The sequence below is a fragment of the Athene noctua genome, chromosome 4 (genome assembly GCF_965140245.1).
Source record: "Athene noctua chromosome 4, bAthNoc1.hap1.1, whole genome shotgun sequence".
NCBI classification, from domain to species: Eukaryota; Metazoa; Chordata; class Aves; order Strigiformes; family Strigidae; genus Athene; species Athene noctua.
The window spans coordinates 80,574,221-80,596,742 of NC_134040.1; the positions used below are offsets into that span (position 1 = coordinate 80,574,221).

The window sequence follows — 22,522 nt, forward strand, 5'->3', positions numbered from 1 at the left end:
AGGGTTTAAAGGTAGCTTTTTCTTCTGCTACTCCTATGTTCCAAATATATCTAAAGGATAACATATAGCTAAGGGAGGAAGATGAGTATTTGCCATTGTAGCTTTCTTTTAAATGCTCCAAGGCTGTATCTTAAAGACATTTCATAGAATACAACACATACACCTGTACTGCCTCCTTTTTCATAGCTATTTTTTTCACATCTACAGTCGTGATCTATCAGCAAACATGGTTTCAAAATAAACTGAAGATGTAAGGAAGTCAATATACCTGATTCAATAGAGTACACGATTTCTGCATTTTTTCCTTTGTCCTTATCTAATGCTGTAACCTGGAGTACTGCTGATCCAACAGCTGCTGACTCATACACCCGTCCTTCATAGGAAGAGCTGGTGAACCACGGAGCATGATCATTTGTGTCACTAACATTAATGATGATTCTAGCATAGTTGCGCTTTACAGGAACATCTTGATCTCGAACCTGAAACAGTCAGCACATTACTAGTAATTAGCACTGTTTTTCAGTAGTTCATCAAATATTAGTAATAATTCGAGGTTCAATCTGTCCCAGTCACAGAGACGAAGACTGCATATAAATTAAGCATAGAAATAAACGTTTGAAGGGACAAATTAAAAAGACATTAAAAAAAAATCTGTTTGTTATTGTCTACAGAAGAAATTTTGTGTTTATTTACCATTACTGTGAGAATATGCTGGTTCATAGACTCATGATCCAGTTTTTCTGAAGTATAAAGAGAGCCAGTTCCAGGGTCCAGGCGAAATTTTTTAAGACTGATGGGATCAGTGCTGCCCTGCATTGTATAAATCAGTTTATTCTTCTCATCTCTGTCTGTGGCACTGACTTGCAGAATTTCTGTCTCTGGCATGGTGTCTTCAGGTATAACAACTTCATATTTTGAAGCAGAAAACTGAGGCCTGTGATTATTTGTGTCTATAACTTTGATGTACACCTGAAATGATAAAATGGGAAGGGGAAAGCATTGATGACGTATGATATGAAACAGAGATTAGAAGAGGATATTTCATTAAAGATCAGACCATAATATGCATACATAAGACACTTTTTTCTTCAGGGATGGGGAGAGATCTAAGAGGTGTAGGGAAAACAAAATCTCACTAAACCCAAATCTGCCTAACCTTCCCCAAAGTCAAACCAGAAATCTATACGATCAAAAATGCCTCAGGTAAGATATCTTAAAGGGAATGGGTTTTGTGTAGACCAAGATGAAAAAGAATTCTTTAGTAATTTTGGAATTTAAAAATTCTCAATATGGATCCCAGGATGGGTAAATAAACCCTTTTTATTTGTGCAAATTTGGAATTTTAAGCAATGTTTTCCAAGGCAGCAGTTGCACTGTACTCCTCTCTGCCCTCACGTGGAAACAACTGTCTTTCATCTCCTCACAATTCCAAGCCTAGGCAAGAATGGAAAAGTGTTGAAATTCCCAGTACATTATTTTGAAGAACCACAGGTATTGTTTGCTTTTCTTCAGCAATGTAGCACAATCTCAGCATAGGTCATCTGCACGAGTTCTCTCAAATTGCAGCTATATTAACTTCAATGCCTCAAATTGCATTTTCCTACAGAAGGTCGGCTAGGTTCACCTACGTGCTATGCATGCAATGCTCTCTGGCTGAATAACAACGTTCACTGGAACCACACAAGATCCCTGCACATCCATTTGTCTTTCACCGCATCAAACTCCTGTATAAAAAGGGTAAAACACTCAGCCACTATCCTGTTCCTTCAACAGTAGTAACATCACACAAGTAACAGTAAGGCAGAGGAGGTGCAGGTGGACAGCAAAGCTCCAGGAACACATCATTTCAGAAACATAAATTCGTTATGTGTTGCAAGTACAGCCGTGCTTTTAGCCACCCAAAGGTTAGCTGCTTTGTACAAATTACTTAAGTGCCATCCACAGGTGTTTAAAATAAGTACTTATGATATTATAATACTTATGATTATGAAAGACTTATGATATCAAATCGCTCTTTGAAGATACTTACTGCTTTTCATTAATACCTGGTGGAGGCTAGAGATAGAATTTAGACAAGGTACCAAACTGCATGCAGGAGAAGCTAGATGAGATGAATCCTGTTGGTGGTAAATAAGGAAATGACATACATCTCACTATAAGAAGAGAAAACATCCTTAACTTCAACCTTGCAAAACTAGCATCTTACATTAAAACTTGTACCAAGGAAAAACAGATATTAAGTGTATCAACAGGAGTCATACCAATTCCTAAAATATTTACTTCAGATGCAGGTACATTATCCCAGGTTGTAACTACCACCTAACTTCAATACAATGAGTTCTTCCTAATGGCAAATTTAAGTACAGGCTGAAAACTTCCAGAGCAACAAAGACAGACCTTGGATATACTCTACAATTGTTACCAAGAGTTCAGGAGACTGCTAGAAGGATTTTATTCTAAGTAACAACAGAAAGACTTTTGCATCTAAGTAATGAAGTCCTGCACCAACCCTCGAGGCATCACAGGGCAGACTGATTAATGGAAGTGAGAATCAGGGAACACAAAGAACTGGGTGTCGAACTCTTGGCATAAACTTTGTATTGTAACACAGGAAAGTCCTCCCAAAAACTTGGATATTACCCACTCTGGTAGCTGAAGTAACTGTCACCAGAAAGACTATTTTCACTGAGAATTTCACTTGGATAATAAAAACAAACAAGCATATAAAAGGGAATATAGGAACAGAGTTGAAGATGGCAAATGTGGAATTTCAAGAGTCAAAAGCCAGACATTGACCGGAAAGCCAGGTAAGGAATAAAAAGGGTTTTAAGTGTATTTGAAACCATGAAACAACCTGTGGGTAAACAAGATCACCATGAAATATAAAGAGCAATTAAGGAGGAAGAAAGCCCATCCCAGATTAAAATTTTGCCTCAGTTTTACTCACCAAGAACAATAGGGAGCATGACACAGCACAAAACAAAATAAAAATGACACCGGCAAAGCAGTGGTGCTGCAATAAACTGCTACCAAGACAAGTGGGAGCCACCTGCAGGTTCTGCGGGACTGCAGGGAAAAAAAACACAAACCCAAAAAAACCCCACAAAAACCCCTCCAAACCAAAAACATGGTACTCTTCTTAATGTAATACATGCTGTTAATAATACAGAGCTCCACCTCCAGACTGCCAGTCAGGGTGGGGAGGGGGGGACACGTGTGTATGTGCGCACACACACACACAAGCCTTTCATTTTTTTAGTAGATGTAGTCCTAGGCATTGCAGGTCACTGAGCCATAATCCAATATATATAGGGAAATATTCATAAATATAGGTAGTTTTTCCAGTGTTTGAAACAGTCTGTTAGGATAAGTACAAACTATCACTGCAGAGGAAAATACTGCCTCCCACAATTCATCAGATTTCCCAGAAAATGGAAGAAATAGGAAATAAACGAATCATTTGGAATGCTGATAAAATCCCTTGCGAGATGTTGCTAAGGAAACTATGGAGTTTGTTTCTGTCATGGATTAGAAACCGATTAAAGAATGGAAACAGTTGGAAGAACCTTTTTTGGTGGGAAGAAAAATTGATAGTAGGTGACCCAGGATACATATTAGGTCAAGTTTTTAAATACATTCACTAACAAATTCAACTGAAAAATGAACAGCAAGAATGAAAAGAATACAACTTTAAATACGATTTTTTTTTTTTAGATTGTCATGATTAGAAAGGATGCAATAAAGCAACACAAGCACAGCTGTTGGTTTCTTTTTAAATTCTGTATAAATAAAAATACATTTTGATGTGTCTTTGAAGAATAAATACAGAAGGGTCCAATACAGTCACTTACATAGCATTTTAGTAAAAACACTTAAAAGACCATATACAACACTCAATTAATGGATACTATACTTTTGAAATGAACGTGTCAACAATTTTTTTTTTTAATTCTCACCTTGAGATTATTAAATTCAGATCCAGAAAAAAAGTAAGCGAAAAGAGTGTCAAATTTGACTAATTTAAATCAAAATTACTATTTAAGTTCATGTTTATTTCTCCCCCAAACAAAGAAATACAGAAAGTCAGGTAAAAATTAGAGGCAAGGGGCAATGCAACTCCAGAGCGACTGTGCGAGATGAATCTTTGGAGCGGAAGACACGGCCACCTGTGCTGCTGGTACTACACAAAATGAATATAGGAAACGAGCATTTCTAGAATGGACTACCACAAAAAAACCCCAAGGGCAACGTACTAAGTAAAATGCCAGGAATACAGTGACTGTGAAACCAACTTGGTACCTGTAAGACTAACCACATAACCAACGAATCAGCTTAACTGAGAAGTGATCTGTTGATCATGCCATCAGAAGGACTTAGCATCAACTTCCTCTGGTATTACCTAGTGAAGCAGTTAAAATGACCTTATGGCTGAACACGGAGGGAGATGTCCTCTCAAAAGGTACTGTTAGGCTAAGCAGGCAAGGAGACAGCTCCTCAAAATGTACAGCACTATTAAATATGAATTATTAATATTGCTAAGGAATAAACATAGTAACTAAACGTAAAGAATAAACATAATGACACTATAAGCTGCTTGCTTAGGTATTCCATTACTTGTAAAATTACTCGGTCAGGCGTGCAGCTTTTCTCCCCATTTGTAAACACAACTACAAATGCACGATTTGACCTAACAGTGCAATCGTTTTAAATGTACCTAAAATCCACTGTTTATCTTAGACACAAGTGAAAGCTGTTTTATCTACATATTTTAGGATCAATTTCTCACTCACTGATGTTGTTATGCCTCTCCACAGATTCTGGTGGACAAGCATAATGTGAGTCAGTGGGCACCCTTTTGGCAACTTGGCTAACTGCATGCTGGGCTGCTTTAATAAAGGGAGCAGCAGGTAGTGGGAAAGGAATTACTCCCCTCTATTTGACACTCACTAGTAGGACTGTAGATCCACTACAGTTTTGGGCCCTGCAGTCCAAGAGAGGATCTTTACAAACCGACATGAACCCAGTGAAGGGCCGTTAAAACCAACAGGGATCTAAACGCTCTCAATCCACTGTGTAAACAGAGGGGCTGCAGGAAAGAGACAGGCAGACTCTTCTCAGAGATTCACAGTGAAAAGAGGCAACACTCACAAGCTCCAATAAGGGAAATTACAATTAGACTTAAGATTGTTTTCAAGGAGCGCTGTTAAACACCAACATAAATCCATGTCCAAGGAAGAGGTGTCATGCCTTGTCATCCCAGGCACTTAGAACCTGACAAGTCCCTGAACAACTTGATCCAACTTTGCAGTTTGCTCTGCTTTAAGCAGGAGGTTTAACTAGGTGAACTGCAGGGGCTCTTTCCAATCTAAACTATGAAATAAATGTATTAAGGAAGCCCTACTTTCAAGACAGGGATTCGATGCTAAGTGCTGGGTATTAGATGTGTAATTTCCTTTTAAATGTAGGAGGACCAAATTTTCATGTCAAGTGTTAAGACCTTCAAATTAAATGAAAGGCACCTAAAGTAGCTATTTTGAATGCAATTTTAAAGACTCACACAGAAATATACGTTTGTACACCTGAAAACAAAATAAATTAAGAGCTTGTGTTATTCTAAAGTAACATGCATAATACAATAAAAACAGCTGTTGATCGTTTCTCAATGACTATATTTAATTTTAATTTAATCTTATAATATTATCTCTTAATAAGGAAGTTACATATTAAAGAGACACACTATAGAAAAGTTTGTTATTAACAGACCATAATGTGATCTCTGAAACAAAACTGTCTGGAACTAAAGAAACTTGACGCATTTTCCAAGGCTATGGAAGGGCTGTGTTGCACAGGTGTCCTCTACTCACAGATCTCACTGAGAGCAATGCACCCTGGCTATACAGCCAGAGAACAAAGCAGCCCAGGATTTATTTAGGGCAAGGATTTGAAATCTAGGAATGATTTGACAGGTGAAACCTAAATTTGCACAGGAATGAATTGATTACTAGTAAGTTAAAGAAGAGATAGATATATGCACTACGTTTTCTCAGTGGCACAATATTTAAACATGATGTTCTTTTGGATTTTGTTAATCTAGTTTTTCATTTGCCAATTTCATGTGGAGCTTAAAATCTCCTTCTCTCTCCATTCATAATTACATTATAATTACATTGACATGTTTCTAATCATTTTCATAAACAAAAAGTTGTATTATCCAGAGATAATATAACTGCATTCCAGTTCTAAAATATCTCTGTGGAGCAGTGTGGTGATCACAAGTAAAATGCACATTTAATTTATGAAGAATATTCTGTCCTTCATTCCCAAAGCATAATATCCATATAAATTTTGCATAAAGCAAGATTAAATATTCTGCAATAGCACAGCAATAAGTAAAATGCTGCAATTAGCTTTAAACCACCTTAAGTATTACTTCCAGTGAAAAAAACCTGATAGACATAGCAATCACTAGAAATGACTATAAACAGAAACAGGATTTTTTTTTCGTTTTTGTTTTCCCCCCAAAAAGCAACTCAATAGTTCAAATATAGCTACTTACAGCTTGTGACTAACCTTTTCTATTTCAGGTCAAAACATTATAAATCAAAAATATAAGTACATTAATTTGGTTTTTTAATAGTATTTCTTCCCAGTGTGACACTAGTCATCTCTAACATCATCTGTCAAACACCACTACTGTAGGCCTGGAATTTGTTTGTCCTTGTTTTGCATCATGCATTTGGCATTTAGATGCATGCAAAATTCTAATAGCTTCCACGCCTACTGCTGCTGTATTTTTCAAAAAAGCTATTTAATTCAAGTCCTGAAAGAGTCAAACGCTCTACAGATGTTAATGGCCTGAGGCCAGCAAATGCCTTCTAAAGTGAGATTCACTACACTGCTTTTACGCAATAAGATTTTAGTTTCTTGTCCCCCTCCTCAATGTCTTGAAAATGTCATTTCCTCTTTCAAATTAAACGTAAAATTAGTTAACCTGCTGTTAATCAAAGTCTGTTTACTGTATGTCCAATATTTACAGCAATTACTTTGTAAGCTAAAAGCTGTGTATACCATATTGTTGTTCCTAATTTACGTACTCAGTATTCAGAATTTGTTTTGCCTGTCACTACATTTTAACTGTTTACTAGCTCTTAGAAGATATCACATAAACACTCAAACTTTAATCACCATGATTCCAGCGGTGAGTAATGGAATTTACACACTGGCAGCCATAAATCCCACCTTCACCCTTGATTTCATATCAACATTTTTTAATTCCCCTGAAATTAAGCCTCATCTGAAATGCATCTTCTTAGTAACAGTCCTGAGAGCTGTCTTAACACATCAGTCTGTTTGGGTGGGCCAGGAGTTACAAGGGAGATAAGAGAATCAGTTAAAATCAGAGACTCTTCATGCACCACCAGCTGCAGAGTTTGAACTAATCCGTGCTCCTCAATCTATATACCACAGTAACGTGAGACTCAGCCAGCAACAGCATAACTTCTGCTTATCCCACAAGCAGGGAAAAAAGGAAGACAATGCAAAGGAAGTCTTTGTACTCGCTTGCAACAGAAACCACAACTTCTCCTGCCAACTCCAGCTGAGAAAGGAAAGACACAAAGAAAACTATGCGAAAAGCAATCACAGAAATAAGAGATGATAAATTTGAGACCACTACTCCAATTCTTCTGCAGAAGACTGCTGTGGCAAATGTTTATAATGTTCACTCAGCTTTACAAAATACTAACCCAACAAATTCATTTAAAGAAATTGGGCAAAAGCTACGCTGTGCACCCCCAAGAAGAACTAAATGAATCACATAGCCCAAAGGAAGAGAAGGGGTGAGGGTTAAAGTATTTTTTTGTGACCTTTCAATTCTTGGTTGTTCCAGAATGCAAAGCATCAACTGTAACACCTCAGGATGTCTGCATAAGTTCAGCTATATAAGGAGCAGCACTGGATAGAGTATCTGCAGTCATCAAGACCACATATTCTGCCTTTACTAGTCCCCAGGCTACTCCAACACACTCTCCATGGTGGCATTTTTGACTGCATTTTGGGGAGTGGGGAGGGAAGGGTGTATGGAAAACCTCTTGCTGTCTCTGACTTTCCTGGCAAAAGGAATTCTTTTAGCTGGATTTTAGTGTTGTTTTTTTTTTTTTTTTCCCCAAAACTAATTCATGCCTTCTATGAAGCATCCTGTAATCAGTAAAAATTTATCTGCTCAATAGTTTTACTACAACTAGGCAATAAATTTACAGCAGGATTCTCCAAAGCTTTGATGGTGATTATCTGAAGTAGTGGAACCACAACTATGATAGCAGCGAGTTCTGACTGGGGGACAAGTTGTTGTGTTTGGAGATTCATGGTGTAGAATATTACTCATAACTGTCACCATTAAAGGAATAGGCAGCTCTCAAAGGAAACTGCTAACCTTGCCATTTTCTACTATCAAATTCAGTCTATTTGACCTATCAAGCCTCCAGACAGTAGTCAGCTTAATAAAGATTCTGTTTTAAATCCTAAATATTGACAAGAAACATCTTTCCCTCTGGTCAAAAGGAGGAAGACAACATATCACATCAGAAAAGCTGTCAAAAACCCATACATACTACACGGAAGTTGAACAAGAAATTGTGTTCATAATGCAGATTTCCATGTACAGAAAAGACTGCAGCAACCCACCTACTGTTCTTTGAGCTCCTGAAGGGTAGGTCTATGATAAGGGTAGGTAACACAGACACATCACTGTCCCAATCCAACAGTCTTATATCAGTAAATAAATCCTTTCTATCTGGAAGAAAAGTGGAGCTTCTCTATGCTCATGGCTCCATTCACAGCAACTTCAGCTAAACCTTACTTCCAAATATATCCAGGTTCTGGGCTGGGGAAAGGAACCAGACGGGAAAACCAGGAGGGATATATATCATAACCTACTTTACTATATTTCCAGCAGAGTCACAAAAGGCTTCTGCCTTGACGTGAACTTAGTCCAACTGCAAAAAACTGCCACCACCATAGAACCTTAGCAGAGAGTCAATTTGAAAAAAAATGCTTTGTCTGAGATTACTGCTTTTTTAAGCGTATTTGGCCATCTCTACCTCCACTGAAGCTAAAAGAAAGTATTCAGGAAGATACATAGAGATGTTACCATCTAAACCTTGTTTCTATATGTACACCACACTGAAGGAGCTCAGTTTCATACGATGGTACTTGGACACTGTACAGTTTGTCATCTACAGATCTTGGCAGGGGAGGGTGGGGTGGGGAACCAATCAACCTTAAAATGGTCATCTTTTAAATTTCAAGTGAAGTAATCGTATTATTTCGTGATTTGGGGGGAGCTGGATAAAGAGGGGTAATTCAGAGAAGAAGAATTAATCATTTTCTTGTGAGTAAATCATGCATGGAAAGGCTTAGTTTCTGTTTTCATTTACTCAGCTAATGTGGGAACATGCCAGAACTTACAAGTTGCTGGATTCAGACTACAACATAGTAACACACAACCTTCCACTTGGACCACCAAACAACATGGCTCTAGGAATATCAGAAGCCACTTAATTTACACAGAGTCCCTAACTTATATGAACCATATTCATTGTCCAGGATGAAAAAAAATTGTAAGAAGAAAATGCAACACTCTCCCATACCCCAGCGGCAGATTCCTCTCTCTGTAAGCGCTTCATTAGAAGAAAGTCCATTACCTGAGTGCTGATAGATCTGGTTCCATCTGTTGCCTCTACTGTCAAGTTGTAATGTGATTTCTGTTCTGCATCAAGAGGTCTAGCGACAATGATAGTTCCAGTGCCCTTGTCCACATCAAATCGACTGTCATAGTTGCCACCTTTGTTCAGGAAATTGGGAGAGGGAGAAGTTCATAAAACACAGCACTGTTTCATCGTTTTCAAGTATGATCATGTTCTGTCATCAGATGCTTAATGAAGGTGGAACTATATACACATATACTTATATATACACCTTTATTTTAAAACTTTTTTTTTTTGGTAATGTGATAGGCTGCTACTCACAGCTATTTAAAACTGATTAGTTTCGGACAAAGCTGATTTGTCTGGCTCATGGAAAGCTAGCAGGTAGATTCTTAGCAAGATTCTCTACCTTTTTTAACCAGAATTTAAAGATTTCAAATAGCAGGAAACAGAATTACTAGGTGAAATGTGATAGTTTATTTTGTGTAGACTGTCAGGCTAATTAGTGAAAAACATACTTTGTCTCAAAATAAATGAAAATCCCAAATCAGACATACAGTCGAATTTGTGTGTTGGCTCAGGGTACAAATTACTGTACTCTTATATGACGATAGGTAAGGTTGAAAAAGCTACAGTACCTCCAAAGGACGGTCATCTCAATGTTGAGTATCTAAAAAACTCACTATCCAACCCCTACTGAGATAAGCAGGACTCAGATGAGTGCTAAATGTTCAAATGCCCGAAGTTTAAATATGGCCAAGTCTGTTTTCTGAAGCAAATTATCTTAACTTCCCTTGTGAAACTTTCAAATTACCCTTTGGAATATAGTTAAATAACTGTGTAGATCAATAGCTACACTTAATTGTTTAAACATTTAATTGATCATCATCATGCCACCCTGAGCAGACTGTTAGAAGAATAGCCTCCGTTAAGTCCAAATATTGTTAGCAATGATAAATACTGCCATTTAACTAGAAATGCTTTAGACCTCTCAATAAATTGCCTAAAATGGAGGAATCAATTTTTATTTTGGTCAAGTCAGTGCTAGATACAGCAAATGAGTTTTGCCTAATTATGTGCATGTGTTTTTCTAATTATATTTTACAAGGATAGCATTCAGATATCATCTGAGTGCCTTTTTTTTTTTTTAAACAGCGTTTACTTGCTATGTTTTGTAAATCACTAAATGCCTTTTATGAAAGTCAAGTCTAGAAGTGAGAGAGTGAAGTTCCAAAGGTTGCAAATTTATACTTAATTTAAGAAAGAACAGTAAATACTGAAATGGGCTCCCATTCACATGTAAAAAGGATTTCACTTTTAGAAGGTTCCACTGCATGACAGACATATCGGTTTAGGAAAGATGGGCTGGATTCTGCTTCACTGGATTTAAGATATTTGATAATGACAAATTAATGTAATAAAATAATGTAATTTTTTTAGTTTCACTGAAAGCCAACTCTTCTTGCTGGCCCCACAGCAGTTTCTGAATCACATGAATGGATATAAATTGGACAGCATGAGAGGCAGCAGTTTTGGTGTTTTTTTTCACAGGGGTACATTAAATTTTTTAATGGATTTTGTGCAAGAAGTCAGCTTCAGAAAGTGAGTCTCTAGCTTTTCTTTTATAGCTGGCATGTGATACCATTTTCTCAGATGGCTCTGATGTCTCAATGAAGTCACCTCCATTTTAAGGGAAGAGTAGGGTGAATGGGTATGAATCCGCTCATAAAGTTTCCCTGATACAAGGACAAGCTCTCTAAGCAACTTTTTTTTCTTCCTTATCAGGGAAATCACAAAGGCCCTGACTAACTTCTGTAGTAGTGGTGATATCTGGTAATCCGCTGAAGCAGAACTCAACCCAAACTTCTGCATCTGGTACACTGAAAGTGTAACAGCAACAGTTTTGGCAAAAGTCAAAACTGGATGCTCTGAATTGATGCTGTATAAATGTAATGATGACAAAACGAAACAAAAACGAACCTGTCACAAATGCAACTGTGAGCACTTTGATTTCCGAAGGGTTAATAAAATAAATATTTTATAAATGTACGCTTTCATTTCAGATCTCATAATCTGGTAATAAATTATGTGATCTCAGCAGATACCTTCTGCTGTACAGTTCAGGTCACAAGCCATCTGAAAGATGTAAAATACTTCACTAGCAAGCTTGTCTCCTGGCTCAGCCAAAAAGAAAGAAAGCATGGAAAGCAAGCACAGAACACAAAGGAAAGCTGTCAATCAAATTAATTCATGCTATTAGAAACAGTAAAAGAGGGCAGTAAAGTGACCACCTGTAAGAATAGCCCATAACTTCACAACATAATCACATATCAAACTTTCCAAAACACTTTTACTAAGAAAACAGTCAAAATAAAATTATTTATTTTACAGTACAGGGACAAGTTCTGTTCTTTCCCCTTGGAGTTTTCTGTGTATGTTTTTCTAAAAACAGCAGGAAAAGATCATCTATTTTTCTGTGTTAAGCACACAGTAAAAATTCTCTAAGTGCCCAAACTGTGCTGCATGCTTCAAAGGAGCAAATCAAAATAATACTATCATCAGAACCCTATCCAGTGTACAAATTGTTCAGAATGCACAGCATTTGAAACAAACAAAAAAGGACAACAGAAAAGTACATCCCCAATCTAATTAACAAATTTTGCTAATAGAAGGCCCCAGGAAACGCCACTGCTGTACTCTGCAGAAATGCTCAAGACCTCTGCAACCTCTTCTATCTTTCATCTCAATGAACCACTCAGCGTTTTCTGACAATACCCCTTTCTTACCCTTTCCTATAATGGACTCTTTTTGGTCTATAGATGTTTCTGTTTGCTGTTGATCAGATAACTGTTTGAATTGCAGCATATGGAACCTTCTCCTCTCTCCTGCTCAGTTATTTTTATATTTTCTGCTTTTCTACTCCCATGTCTATTGTGTGTGTATGTTTGGGAGAAGAGCAGAAGAGCAGTCTCAGTTCCAAAATACCTCTAATGCAGAGTTTTGCCCCTGTGAGAAAGCAAGAAGCCATCTTCAACTCTTCACTCCCTCTACACAGTTGTACAGATCTCTAACCCCTAAGTTTGTCTAAACGCAAACACTTTTTATTCAACGATGATCTATTTGGACGGGAACTAATTTTTTTTCCCCTCAGAATACATCAGAAAGAACTGTTGAAAAATTCTCTGTAAATATTTAATACATTAGCAATAATTATCAATACCATCACAGGTTGTCCATGCATGAAGCATGCATTTAGGGAATAGTTGTGTCTATTCTCATGTGCTTGGAAGTTTTCTGAGAACACCCTCAAGTATTTGGCATTTATATATTCCTGATATATGTATCAGTTTTACAAATTTTGTTTTTAATTGTTGCTGTTCTCAGCATCCCTTAGGAAATACACACCAGCAAAACAGACCCTTAAAACAATTATTTTTAAAATAAATAATTCAAAAAATGCTCTCGCTAACAACACCAAAATCATGGCTATAATTTTCAGTGATAATCAAGGTGTAAAAGATCATCCTCTGTCTTGTGAATGTGGTGGAAAAATCCTAATCTGATAGGACTATCCTTAAAACCAGAAACAGTTCACTAACAAGATACCTCTCCTGAAACAAGGCTGTGCTATTCTCCTTGATTCTAAAGCACGTAACACATGACAAAACTTGTTCTTAGTCAGCTATACAGTGAACACTCTGCATTCTTGGTGCCCAGAGGTCTAGCGAGTAAGTGTAAAATTAAAAAGTACTGTTCATTTTGTCACCACGAAGCATCAACATACAGTATTACCAATGAGAATTCCCCTTTCAATGGTAGAAGCTAAGGTATGATATAGTGAAAATATGTACAGGAAGTTTGCTGGGGTTAGGAACATTGCAAGCTTTTCTTTTAGTACTGAATCAAGGAACAGCAAACTTAGAAGCAGCCCAGAAAACCAGAAATCAATGTGAACAGTATAATCTCTCTTTGGGTGTACTATCCTGATTCGCAGAAAACTGGTATTTTATTTCCTTCCCTATCCTACAGTCTATAAGATTGATTTGATTAGTTTTAATTTCACTGACACAATATTCGCAGGTCATTTCCAAAACTGCAACACACCAGCTATTTTGCAATGTAATTTTGATCTTTGATATATAGTGGCACTGATAAAAATTTATGTCATTTTGATTTATATTGAAATAAGGGAAAAAATACACATCTACAGCTGAAGGACATCAAAACTTTGCATTATTCAGAAGAGCAATTAGCTGCAATGAGCCCTCCAGTATCTTAGACTCCATGCATTTGTTTCTAATAATAAAAGCCCTTAAGGCATCCTTACCCGTTATGTCAAACCAAAGTGGTGTTCCAAGAGGTTCAACAGCTATTACACCAATCATGTGAGCAACCGGGTCACTTTCCATCACCGTAAAAGAAAAAAACGCTTCCTCAAAATAAATGGGCTCTGTGGGTGGGACAGGCTTTGGAATCCATTCTATGTGAAGCCGTGTAGTTGATGATTTTTGTGGACGACCATTATCTACAGCTTTAATCTGTGAAACAGACACATCTTTTAGGCTTCAGGATAACATAATTCATTACGCCACATAAATGGAAAAGTAGTAATAAGCTCCAAGCATGTTTGCTTGTGTGAGATATATCCAAAAAGGTTAAGTGTCTCTCAAAGTACCACTTGCCCTTCATTATCTGGGTAGCAAACGGAGAAGAAGTATACAGCACCTGAAAGCAGCACAAACTGTTACCGTAAATTCACTTTTATTTTGCTTTCTTCCTGAAAGAGAGTCAAACTGATTGTTTATGTTCCCTTATCATTTTCATTATCTGTCAAGTTCTGGAAAAGAACAGCAGCTTTTTGATTCACTTTCTCAATACAAACATTTGAAATCATCCTGAAAAAAAAACAATCAAACAACCCAAACCAAACAAATCCACAGAACAATACTTCTGGATTTGTTGAAGCTTTCTTCTTCCAGATACCGCGATCACTCATCTGCCAGCTACCGAGTAAGAAGTGATGATAAAAAAACCACTTTGCATATTCATGACATACAAGATTTTGACTCACTGAAAGGATATCGTAGTCCCTTGCTGCAGAAAATTTCTTTGACGAAACCACTCCAGTTTTTGGTTCAATAAAGAATTTGCCATGTTCATCACCATCTTCAATGCTGTAAGAGATCTCTGCATTGGGGCCTTCATCTTTATCTGCAGCAATAACTCGATAGATGGGCTCTCTCCTAGCAGTTCTCTCTCGTTCTGGCTTACCACGTTCTGGAAGCCGGATTTTGTAGAACTTTTGCAAGAACTGAGGCTTATTGTCATTCTCATCTAAGACCTTCACAATCACTCGTGCAATTGTTGACTTTGCAGGAATACCGTTGTCTGTTACTGTTACCTGTTTTTATTAAAAAGGATATGGTTAGCACTCAATTCAAACACAGTCCTTCCAACAACGCACTTTTTAAATCAGATTTTCCTACAACTGCCTACAGCTGTAAAGTAATTCCCTACCCTTCAGTTAAAGACCACTGTGTAATGCTATTTGATGAATATATACAAATGGCACTACAAAAGTTTATTCAGCTATCATCTTAATATTTTGACACTTGATGTATGGCATGTAGGAGTCAACAGATATATATTAAATCTATTTTTGCGGAATTTTAACTGAAATATTAACTTCACTACTGGAACAGCACACAAGCATATTATCTCTGATAACAGCTTCACTGTAACAATATCTTACTATACTTTCAGCCTAGTGTTTCCTTCCAACTCTTCTATTTAATAATTTGATTTTATACCTCAAAAGATGCAATTCATAAGAATATGTTTCAAAATTTGCCAGGCCTACACACTAAAAATCCCCTACATTTTAAGACATAAAATCATTATCTTGATGGAAAGAAACTTTTAAAAATTGCTTTTTAAGGAAGACACACCACAATCTATTTCCATGGACTAAATGAAATGGGAAATGAAACCAAGTCTGCTCTTCCAGCAATAGTCAGAATTTCTACTAAAAAGCCATGAAATGAGTATGACATCTTCTACAATATTAATTTTAGGACTGATCTGATGTTATTGGCATGGGTAGTGAACAAAAACATAATTAAAAGTTATGTTGATTTGAAGTCAGAAAACAGAGAAAATAATCCTTGTCTACTGTAAAAGGATCAAACTGATGGAAAAAAACTTAGTTCATTTATAGGAATCTTACCTTAAATCTTACTTATTTAACCCCTTATTGATTAATAATGGGTTAAATAAGAGCATATGGAAATTACTTTAGCATCTATTTCAAAGAAGAAGATAGGAGGGTTATGTTCTTGCTTCCTGCATGAACTCAGTTGGTAGAAGAGTTACAGAATCAGCCTGATCACTTCCAGGCTGCACTTTGCCATCCATGTAAAAAGCTAATGGGTTCAGATAGATGCCAGGCATTTTCAGGGGAGAGTTTAGCTCCTATCACATGTAGCATTTAAAACAAATACAAATTTTCCACTGATAACAGTATTAACTGACTTCTAGCAGCTTAGCTAAATCTGCTTCTGAAGGGGCTGTTTTCCAAAAAATTGGCATTAAAGACACAAGGAATAATGATGGGTAAAGACTTTTTTTTTTTTTTTTGTCAATCCCTCATGCTCTTTTCCTTACTTTTTCTTTGCTGTTGGGTTGGTTTTGGTTTTAGCTGTACAATTTAATCCTTGTGTCTCTCATTTTACGAGCAATTTTATCACCTGGTGCAGCACTCTCTCTCAGCCCTTATATGGTCTCCCCTTCATTTTCTTCTTCCCGCTCTTTTAACTCCCTTAAAATCATCTTCCTTGATGTAATTTACCTTCCTTATTTATTACACAGAAACACAAAGGAATGTCTGAGGGTCATCTGTGCCACCTCTGCTATAATTAGAGGAAACTGATAAACTGAGGTATGCTCATCTGATTCTACTGGATACTTGTGAAAGCCATTGAGGAATGCAAAATAAAAGAAAAAACAACCAACCAAAAAGAACCCCAAAAAAACAAAAAAACACCCAGTGTTTCCCAACAAATTCTATGGGAAATGTGTAACATGCTGCAGTTTTATTTTGGTTTTGAGTTTGTGAGGAAGATTCAAGTCTTTGCTGGGAGGAAGCCCCATATAGAAGTCAGTCACTACAGTATCACTGGCAAAACATTATAGGAGAGATACACAATTAGACTCTTAAGGTATTTTCCAATCTAAATAATTCTACGATCCCAAGACCAGTGCTGCAGAGGGTGTTAAAAAAAAATCCACCCCCCCTTAACCCAAGCAAACCCTACCCACCACTGATACAGAATATTCCAGTTTCAACAAGCCCAGCCCAATTTGGTGTCTTGTTTTTTGTCAAGAATGTGGGTGGTTAATTCCTTCACTGGTTCTTAGGATGCCCTGAAAAATGTGACTATGGAAAAACTTAAGGATTCAAGGATAACTTGGATACAAAATAATGAAATGAATACTAGCGGAGACCAGAACTGAATCTCTGATGAAAAAATGAATGTACATTGACATGAATGAGTACATGATCAGATATGCTTTTTCTTGCCCTTTCTCATCTTTTTTAGGAAAAAGAATATGGAAATATAAATGAAATGTGGTATAACTTGCAAGAATGAAGGAAGTGAAAAAGTGAGAGTAAAGTGATTAACCACAACAAAACACATGAAATGCAACATGAAATGCAATTATTCATATTCATCTCTAACATATGGGAGAATTTTCACATTGTAATGGAACACCACCATGTCTCTCAGTTTGCAAAAAAAACCCCCAAAACCAAAACATATCCCAAAAGAGGAAATTCCCAGGGGTACAGAATAACCTGGCCGTTAACATAAAATTAGCATTGACCTGTGCCAAGCAGAAAAAAAAAATAAAAGGGCAAATCTGAGAAAAATCTAGTTTGATTTGAACGTAACATTAGTTTGAAGGCATTACTCACACAACAAACAGAATACTAAGAAATGAGAGAATAACATGAAGATAACCTAAAATAATTGCATTTAAAAAGTGCCAATGGCACTCAGGAAATAGTTGTAAGTTGGGAATAAAAGAATGAGGCATACTAATTACTATTATGTAAGCAGAAGCGCAGTCAAGGATCAAATTTAACAGCAAACAAGGAATAAACCCACCAACCCATCTGGTCAACATTTCAATGCGCAATTAATTAGCCAGATGCTGGGTACTTGGCTCATGATATTGCCCACCACTCTGTGCATTTCTGGGTTTCTTTCCAATCTATTTTCCAAGTTGTAAACATAAAAACTAACAAATGGGAAACCTGCTACTTTGGGCCATGATGTCTGTCAGCATCACTGTAGTTAAGAGTTCTTTCATTCCATACTTCACAGACTTTTATTCAAAACTTTAACAACTATCTGGAGTTCAAAATGAAGGAAGACTGAAGAACTATAAATTATACAATCAGGCAATAACCCATATTCTAAAATAAAGAGCAATCAGCTGAATCTGCCACCTTTAGAGAGAATGCTGAAATCAGGAGAATTTATGTACCATCGTGTGATACTCTAACCTTAAAAAAAAAACCAACTGAGTTCTATACACATTATATTGTTATAACTTAAGGTTAAACTAGCAGGCATGATCGCTAGCAGACAACTGCCCATAACATTACACTGCTAGTGGGATCTTTGGCATAAGTTTTGGCCCAGCACAAGCAGCACACTCCCACACACTGCCTAGCCGCAGCCTGAGAATTCACACATCTCAGGCACCGTTCTCAACAGGCAACTTGGACATGGCCACCCCCTTCCAAGGATAAGGTATAAGCAGTCAAAGACCTACTGCGGCTTCAGGGTCAAAGAACGATCCACAGTTCATTTGATTTACTGTATAGATAGATCTACTACAAAAGTCAGCACAATGCATAGGAGTAAAAGTCATGACATACCGGTTTTACAACCAATATACATAGCAGTGGTCATGAAATAACTGACATGAAGTGCTTTGGGAAATTGATACAAGCAGATTTTAAGGATGTAATTTAAAAAGAGAATAATATAATGACTTCACAGGAATAACATGTCTAGTACTAAATCAGATTTGCCACTTAAAGAACTTTGCTACTACCACTATTAAAAACACACCGCAGAAGAAATTCCACCCTTTCGCTACTCAGGTGCGAAGAGGTCTTTGAAACCAAAGCTGATACAGAAATGAAAATAATGATAAAATTTGGTCCAACAGCTGCATTAATCCAGCTTGTAATACACCAAAGGGATAGAAAAGGGCCAGGAAGACTACATGTACACTGGAGTTCTGCAAAAAGGTAGTTTGTGCTATAAAGGAATACATTCACCTCCACATCTATGCAGTCCTTGCATTCCTACAGAAAACCTTTCTACAGATTTCACAAGTTTTGAGAAAGTCCAGGCTTGCTTCTCTAGCTTCAGTGTTAGTTTTGCCAACTCACACCACAGTCTTTTATCTATCATTCAGGAGGCGAGGCACAATAAAGGTTCCAGATAAATCTTAGTATCTAAGTATCACTGTGAATATCAAGTTTTCATTGTAGGTGATGTACAATGTTGTCATACTGCATAACAACATTGTGAAACTCTGACTCACATTTGTCTAGGTGTTTTTCTTTCATGTTGTTTGACAGAGAATGAGAACAGCTATTACATAAATTCCAGGCAATCAATTAAATGTAGCTAAATAAAAGAATTAAGCAAAAATTTAATGGTTTTGGACTCTCACTATACAATGCGTATTTTACAACTCGTGATTGATAAATATGTTACGCGGAAAAAAGGTCTACTCACCATCTGTTTGCATTCTCAATGCTAAAAAAAGATTCTGGATGACATTTTCAGCAAAAATCAGGATGAAACAGCTATTCCAATAATTACAGAGGAGGATAAAAAAAAAGAATCACACTTTTTCTTTTAACAACTGTGGCTTTGTACTTAAAGAAAACCTTAGTTTACAGAAATAAAACCTTGTATCTGTATCTTAACTCTTTTCTCACAAAAAAGTCTCAACACACTCTTTTTATAAGATAACTGGTTTTCTGCATTGCAACGTAATGAACATAGAAAGCAAGTTACTTCTGAAATCCAGTTCTCTAAATTCTTCATATACTAATAAAGTATGGTAACATTAACTTTCTGTAAAAGAACAATAATCACTGTTTTCAGAGAACTAAAGAAATTATTTACCTCCAGTATGTGCTCTGCCTGCTGCTCTCGATCTAGTTTTCTAGATGTGGTTGTAATTAGACCTGTAAACGTAAAAGAATAATTAATCAGATCCTTCAAGAAAATAATATGAATGAAGTTTAGGTTAAACCAGTAGTAACTGATATACCCAATCTCAATTTCTTCTTAAGGGGTTTCTTCTATTTTTGCTGAATTTATACTTTAATTAAGGGAAGGGGTGAGGGATTTCCAAACCTTAAGGGCCACAAAAATATTCTTAAGACAGACACAGTTCAATTTTCTAACACATGTGTGCATGCCATGATTCTGACAGGAGTAATGTAAGTAATTCTCTCACATGAAGTCTTGTTCTCAGAGGGTATGCGCTATTCAAAGGGTGCTTACACACATTATTTGAGTAATTACTATTCTCTTTAGGAGAAACATTTATTTGTATTTTAGTGATAACAACAGAAAAAAGATGGCCCAAAGAGATGCATTAATGGTAGAAACCAAAGCAATCTGTGTGTGTTAGCTTGATTTGGCAACGGCAAGGAATCAAACAGCTACTGTTGGCAATAGCAGAGAATGAGCCCAAATTCTGGATACATGATGTTAGATTTTGTTGTTAAGAGTTTGATACATCTTTAATGCAAGATTAGAAAGACACAGTGAGTTTTACTTTAAATTAAGAAAATCAAAGAGTAAGAGGTGACAAAAAGACAGTGAAAGGATCTTATTTGAATTAATTCTCCCTAATGGTAGGTTCAAAATTTTAAGTATTGAGTTTCACGAAAAGTAAACTTGGTCAACTCTCTATTATAGCTGAATGGCTTGCTATGGTGTGGGTTAACTGTGCCATGGATGCAGACACAAAAGATAACTCAGTTTCTTTGCTGCGCAAAAGCCATTAACCTCTTTGCAGGTACAAGCTGGTCCCACAAATACCATCACAGTGTCACACGGAATTGAGCCTGTGTGAGTAAATCCTGCTAGACCTAACTTGGCTTTTCGTAGAGCAAACATCAAGATTTAAATTTGCCCAAATTAAATTTGGCACTACTGGCCAAAGCATCCCATGTTCTCTGAAGCAGGAATCCAGCATATGCTAGATACAGAAGACGCTGCAATGCTATGAGACCTTTTCCCAACTATCCCAGCTTTTTATAATGACAGGAAAACACTGCCACCCTTGATGCTTAATTGTCATACTGAGAAACAGGGAAGCAATTACCATATTAAGGCCAAAATAAAGATCAAAACACAGGCCACGTACTTAATATTCCTTTTTCTCACTAAAGTGTAAGCTTTTGATTAATAAGAGCCTTCATAAGAAAAATTAAAATCAATTTATAAAGTTTTCAAGGTTGATCTACAATAAAAAAGCCTTATTTGTCTCACAGCTGACAAAAAACAGAACATGTAAGTAAAAAAAGCAACAAAGATTTCAATTTCACTTAAAAGAGAGAGGCCAACAGAAACAGAATTGTATACCACCAGTGCATAGCTACTCAGTGCTCCTGTCAAAATACAGTTGTAGTCTACGTATACCAACAACAGACAGCCCACACCAAATAATATAAACAAAACCTATATAAGGCAAAATGACACCTGTCAAATGTTCAAACAACTATTCTTCAAAAAACAAATAGTGCAAATAATGGCTGTTTCAAATGATGGTCAAATCTGCTGTTGTGTTTCCACCAATCTGGCTTGCCTTTGTATCAAATCCATTATATACATATTCTTCTAGTCATAAAGATCTATCATCATCTTCTACTTTCTCTTTTTATGTTTTTACAACGCACAGAAGGTATGCATGTTATTGCTAGGCTACGTCTTTTGGTATTATGAAGTAATGTCCCCTTAATTACAAAAGGAACATGGGAATGAAAATTAGAAAAAAAAGGAAAAAATGTTGCATTAGTACTGTGGATTTAGAGATTGGAGGGGGGGCGGTGGGGGGAAGATGGATGGAAAAAGGATGTGACAACTCTGTATTAACTTCCTTGAGGTAGTATCTTCCCATAGAGATTACAGAGCTGTGAACAATGACAACTGAAAATATTTATTGTCGCATATTCTAAACAAAGCTTTCGCCTAATTTCCTGGCTGGGGCTGGCCAAGCCACACCTTTTCTTTTCACAGGCTCTATGGGGAACAGCACGGAACTGTTAATTGGAAGGGAACAAATAGCAGAACCGATGATTCCCCCGAGCAAAGGGACTTGCAGGTGACTTCAAGAAACACAAGCTCGCCTAAATAACTCTTTGTATTGAGTACCTCTGGAGAAAGCCAGCTCAAGCCCTCCCTTGAAGCATTAATCCCCTGAGACTCATCACAGTTGCAAGGGAAAAGGGTAAATTTCAGCAGTCACTGAAGGAGCCAGCTGTTGAATAGATTGGTTGAGAACGAAGAGTATCCCAAAAAGCCCAGGAAGAATAAAGTAATTCCAGCAGAAATATCTCATTATGCTTGTATTTCTCTGAGTATTCAATATTCAGTCTACACCCTTTGACAATATTAGATTCCACCTCTCACAGCAGCAGCAACTAGAGAAAGTTTCTAAGGCATGAGAGCAGAAAGATGGCACCTTTCAACAGTTTTCCTATCCACCTTTTC

At 36.9% G+C, this 22,522-nt stretch overlaps 1 protein-coding gene across 9 annotated transcripts in view; it reads right to left on the minus strand.

The window, feature by feature from the left end:
• Positions 1 to 22,522, minus strand: part of FAT1 (FAT atypical cadherin 1) — a 112,425-nt gene that overhangs the window by 32,853 nt on the left and 57,050 nt on the right. For 8 of the 9 annotated variants that reach the window (XR_012633618.1, XR_012633617.1, XM_074905871.1 and 5 more), the window contains exons 4-10: positions 19,922 to 19,983; positions 14,776 to 15,105; positions 14,032 to 14,242; positions 11,810 to 11,878; positions 9,702 to 9,841; positions 694 to 969; positions 269 to 479 (exon numbers count right to left, since the gene is read on the minus strand). Coding sequence is in view for 7 of the 9 variants with exons in the window: in XM_074905871.1 (XP_074761972.1) it covers positions 269 to 479; positions 694 to 969; positions 9,702 to 9,841; positions 11,810 to 11,878; positions 14,032 to 14,242; positions 14,776 to 15,105; positions 19,922 to 19,983 (1,299 nt within the window). In the remaining 2 variants the exon portion in view is untranslated. The remainder of the gene's footprint in view (positions 1 to 268; positions 480 to 693; positions 970 to 9,701; positions 9,842 to 11,809; positions 11,879 to 14,031; positions 14,243 to 14,775; positions 15,106 to 19,921; positions 19,984 to 22,522) is intronic. The other variant, XM_074905869.1, reaches the window with a different exon arrangement.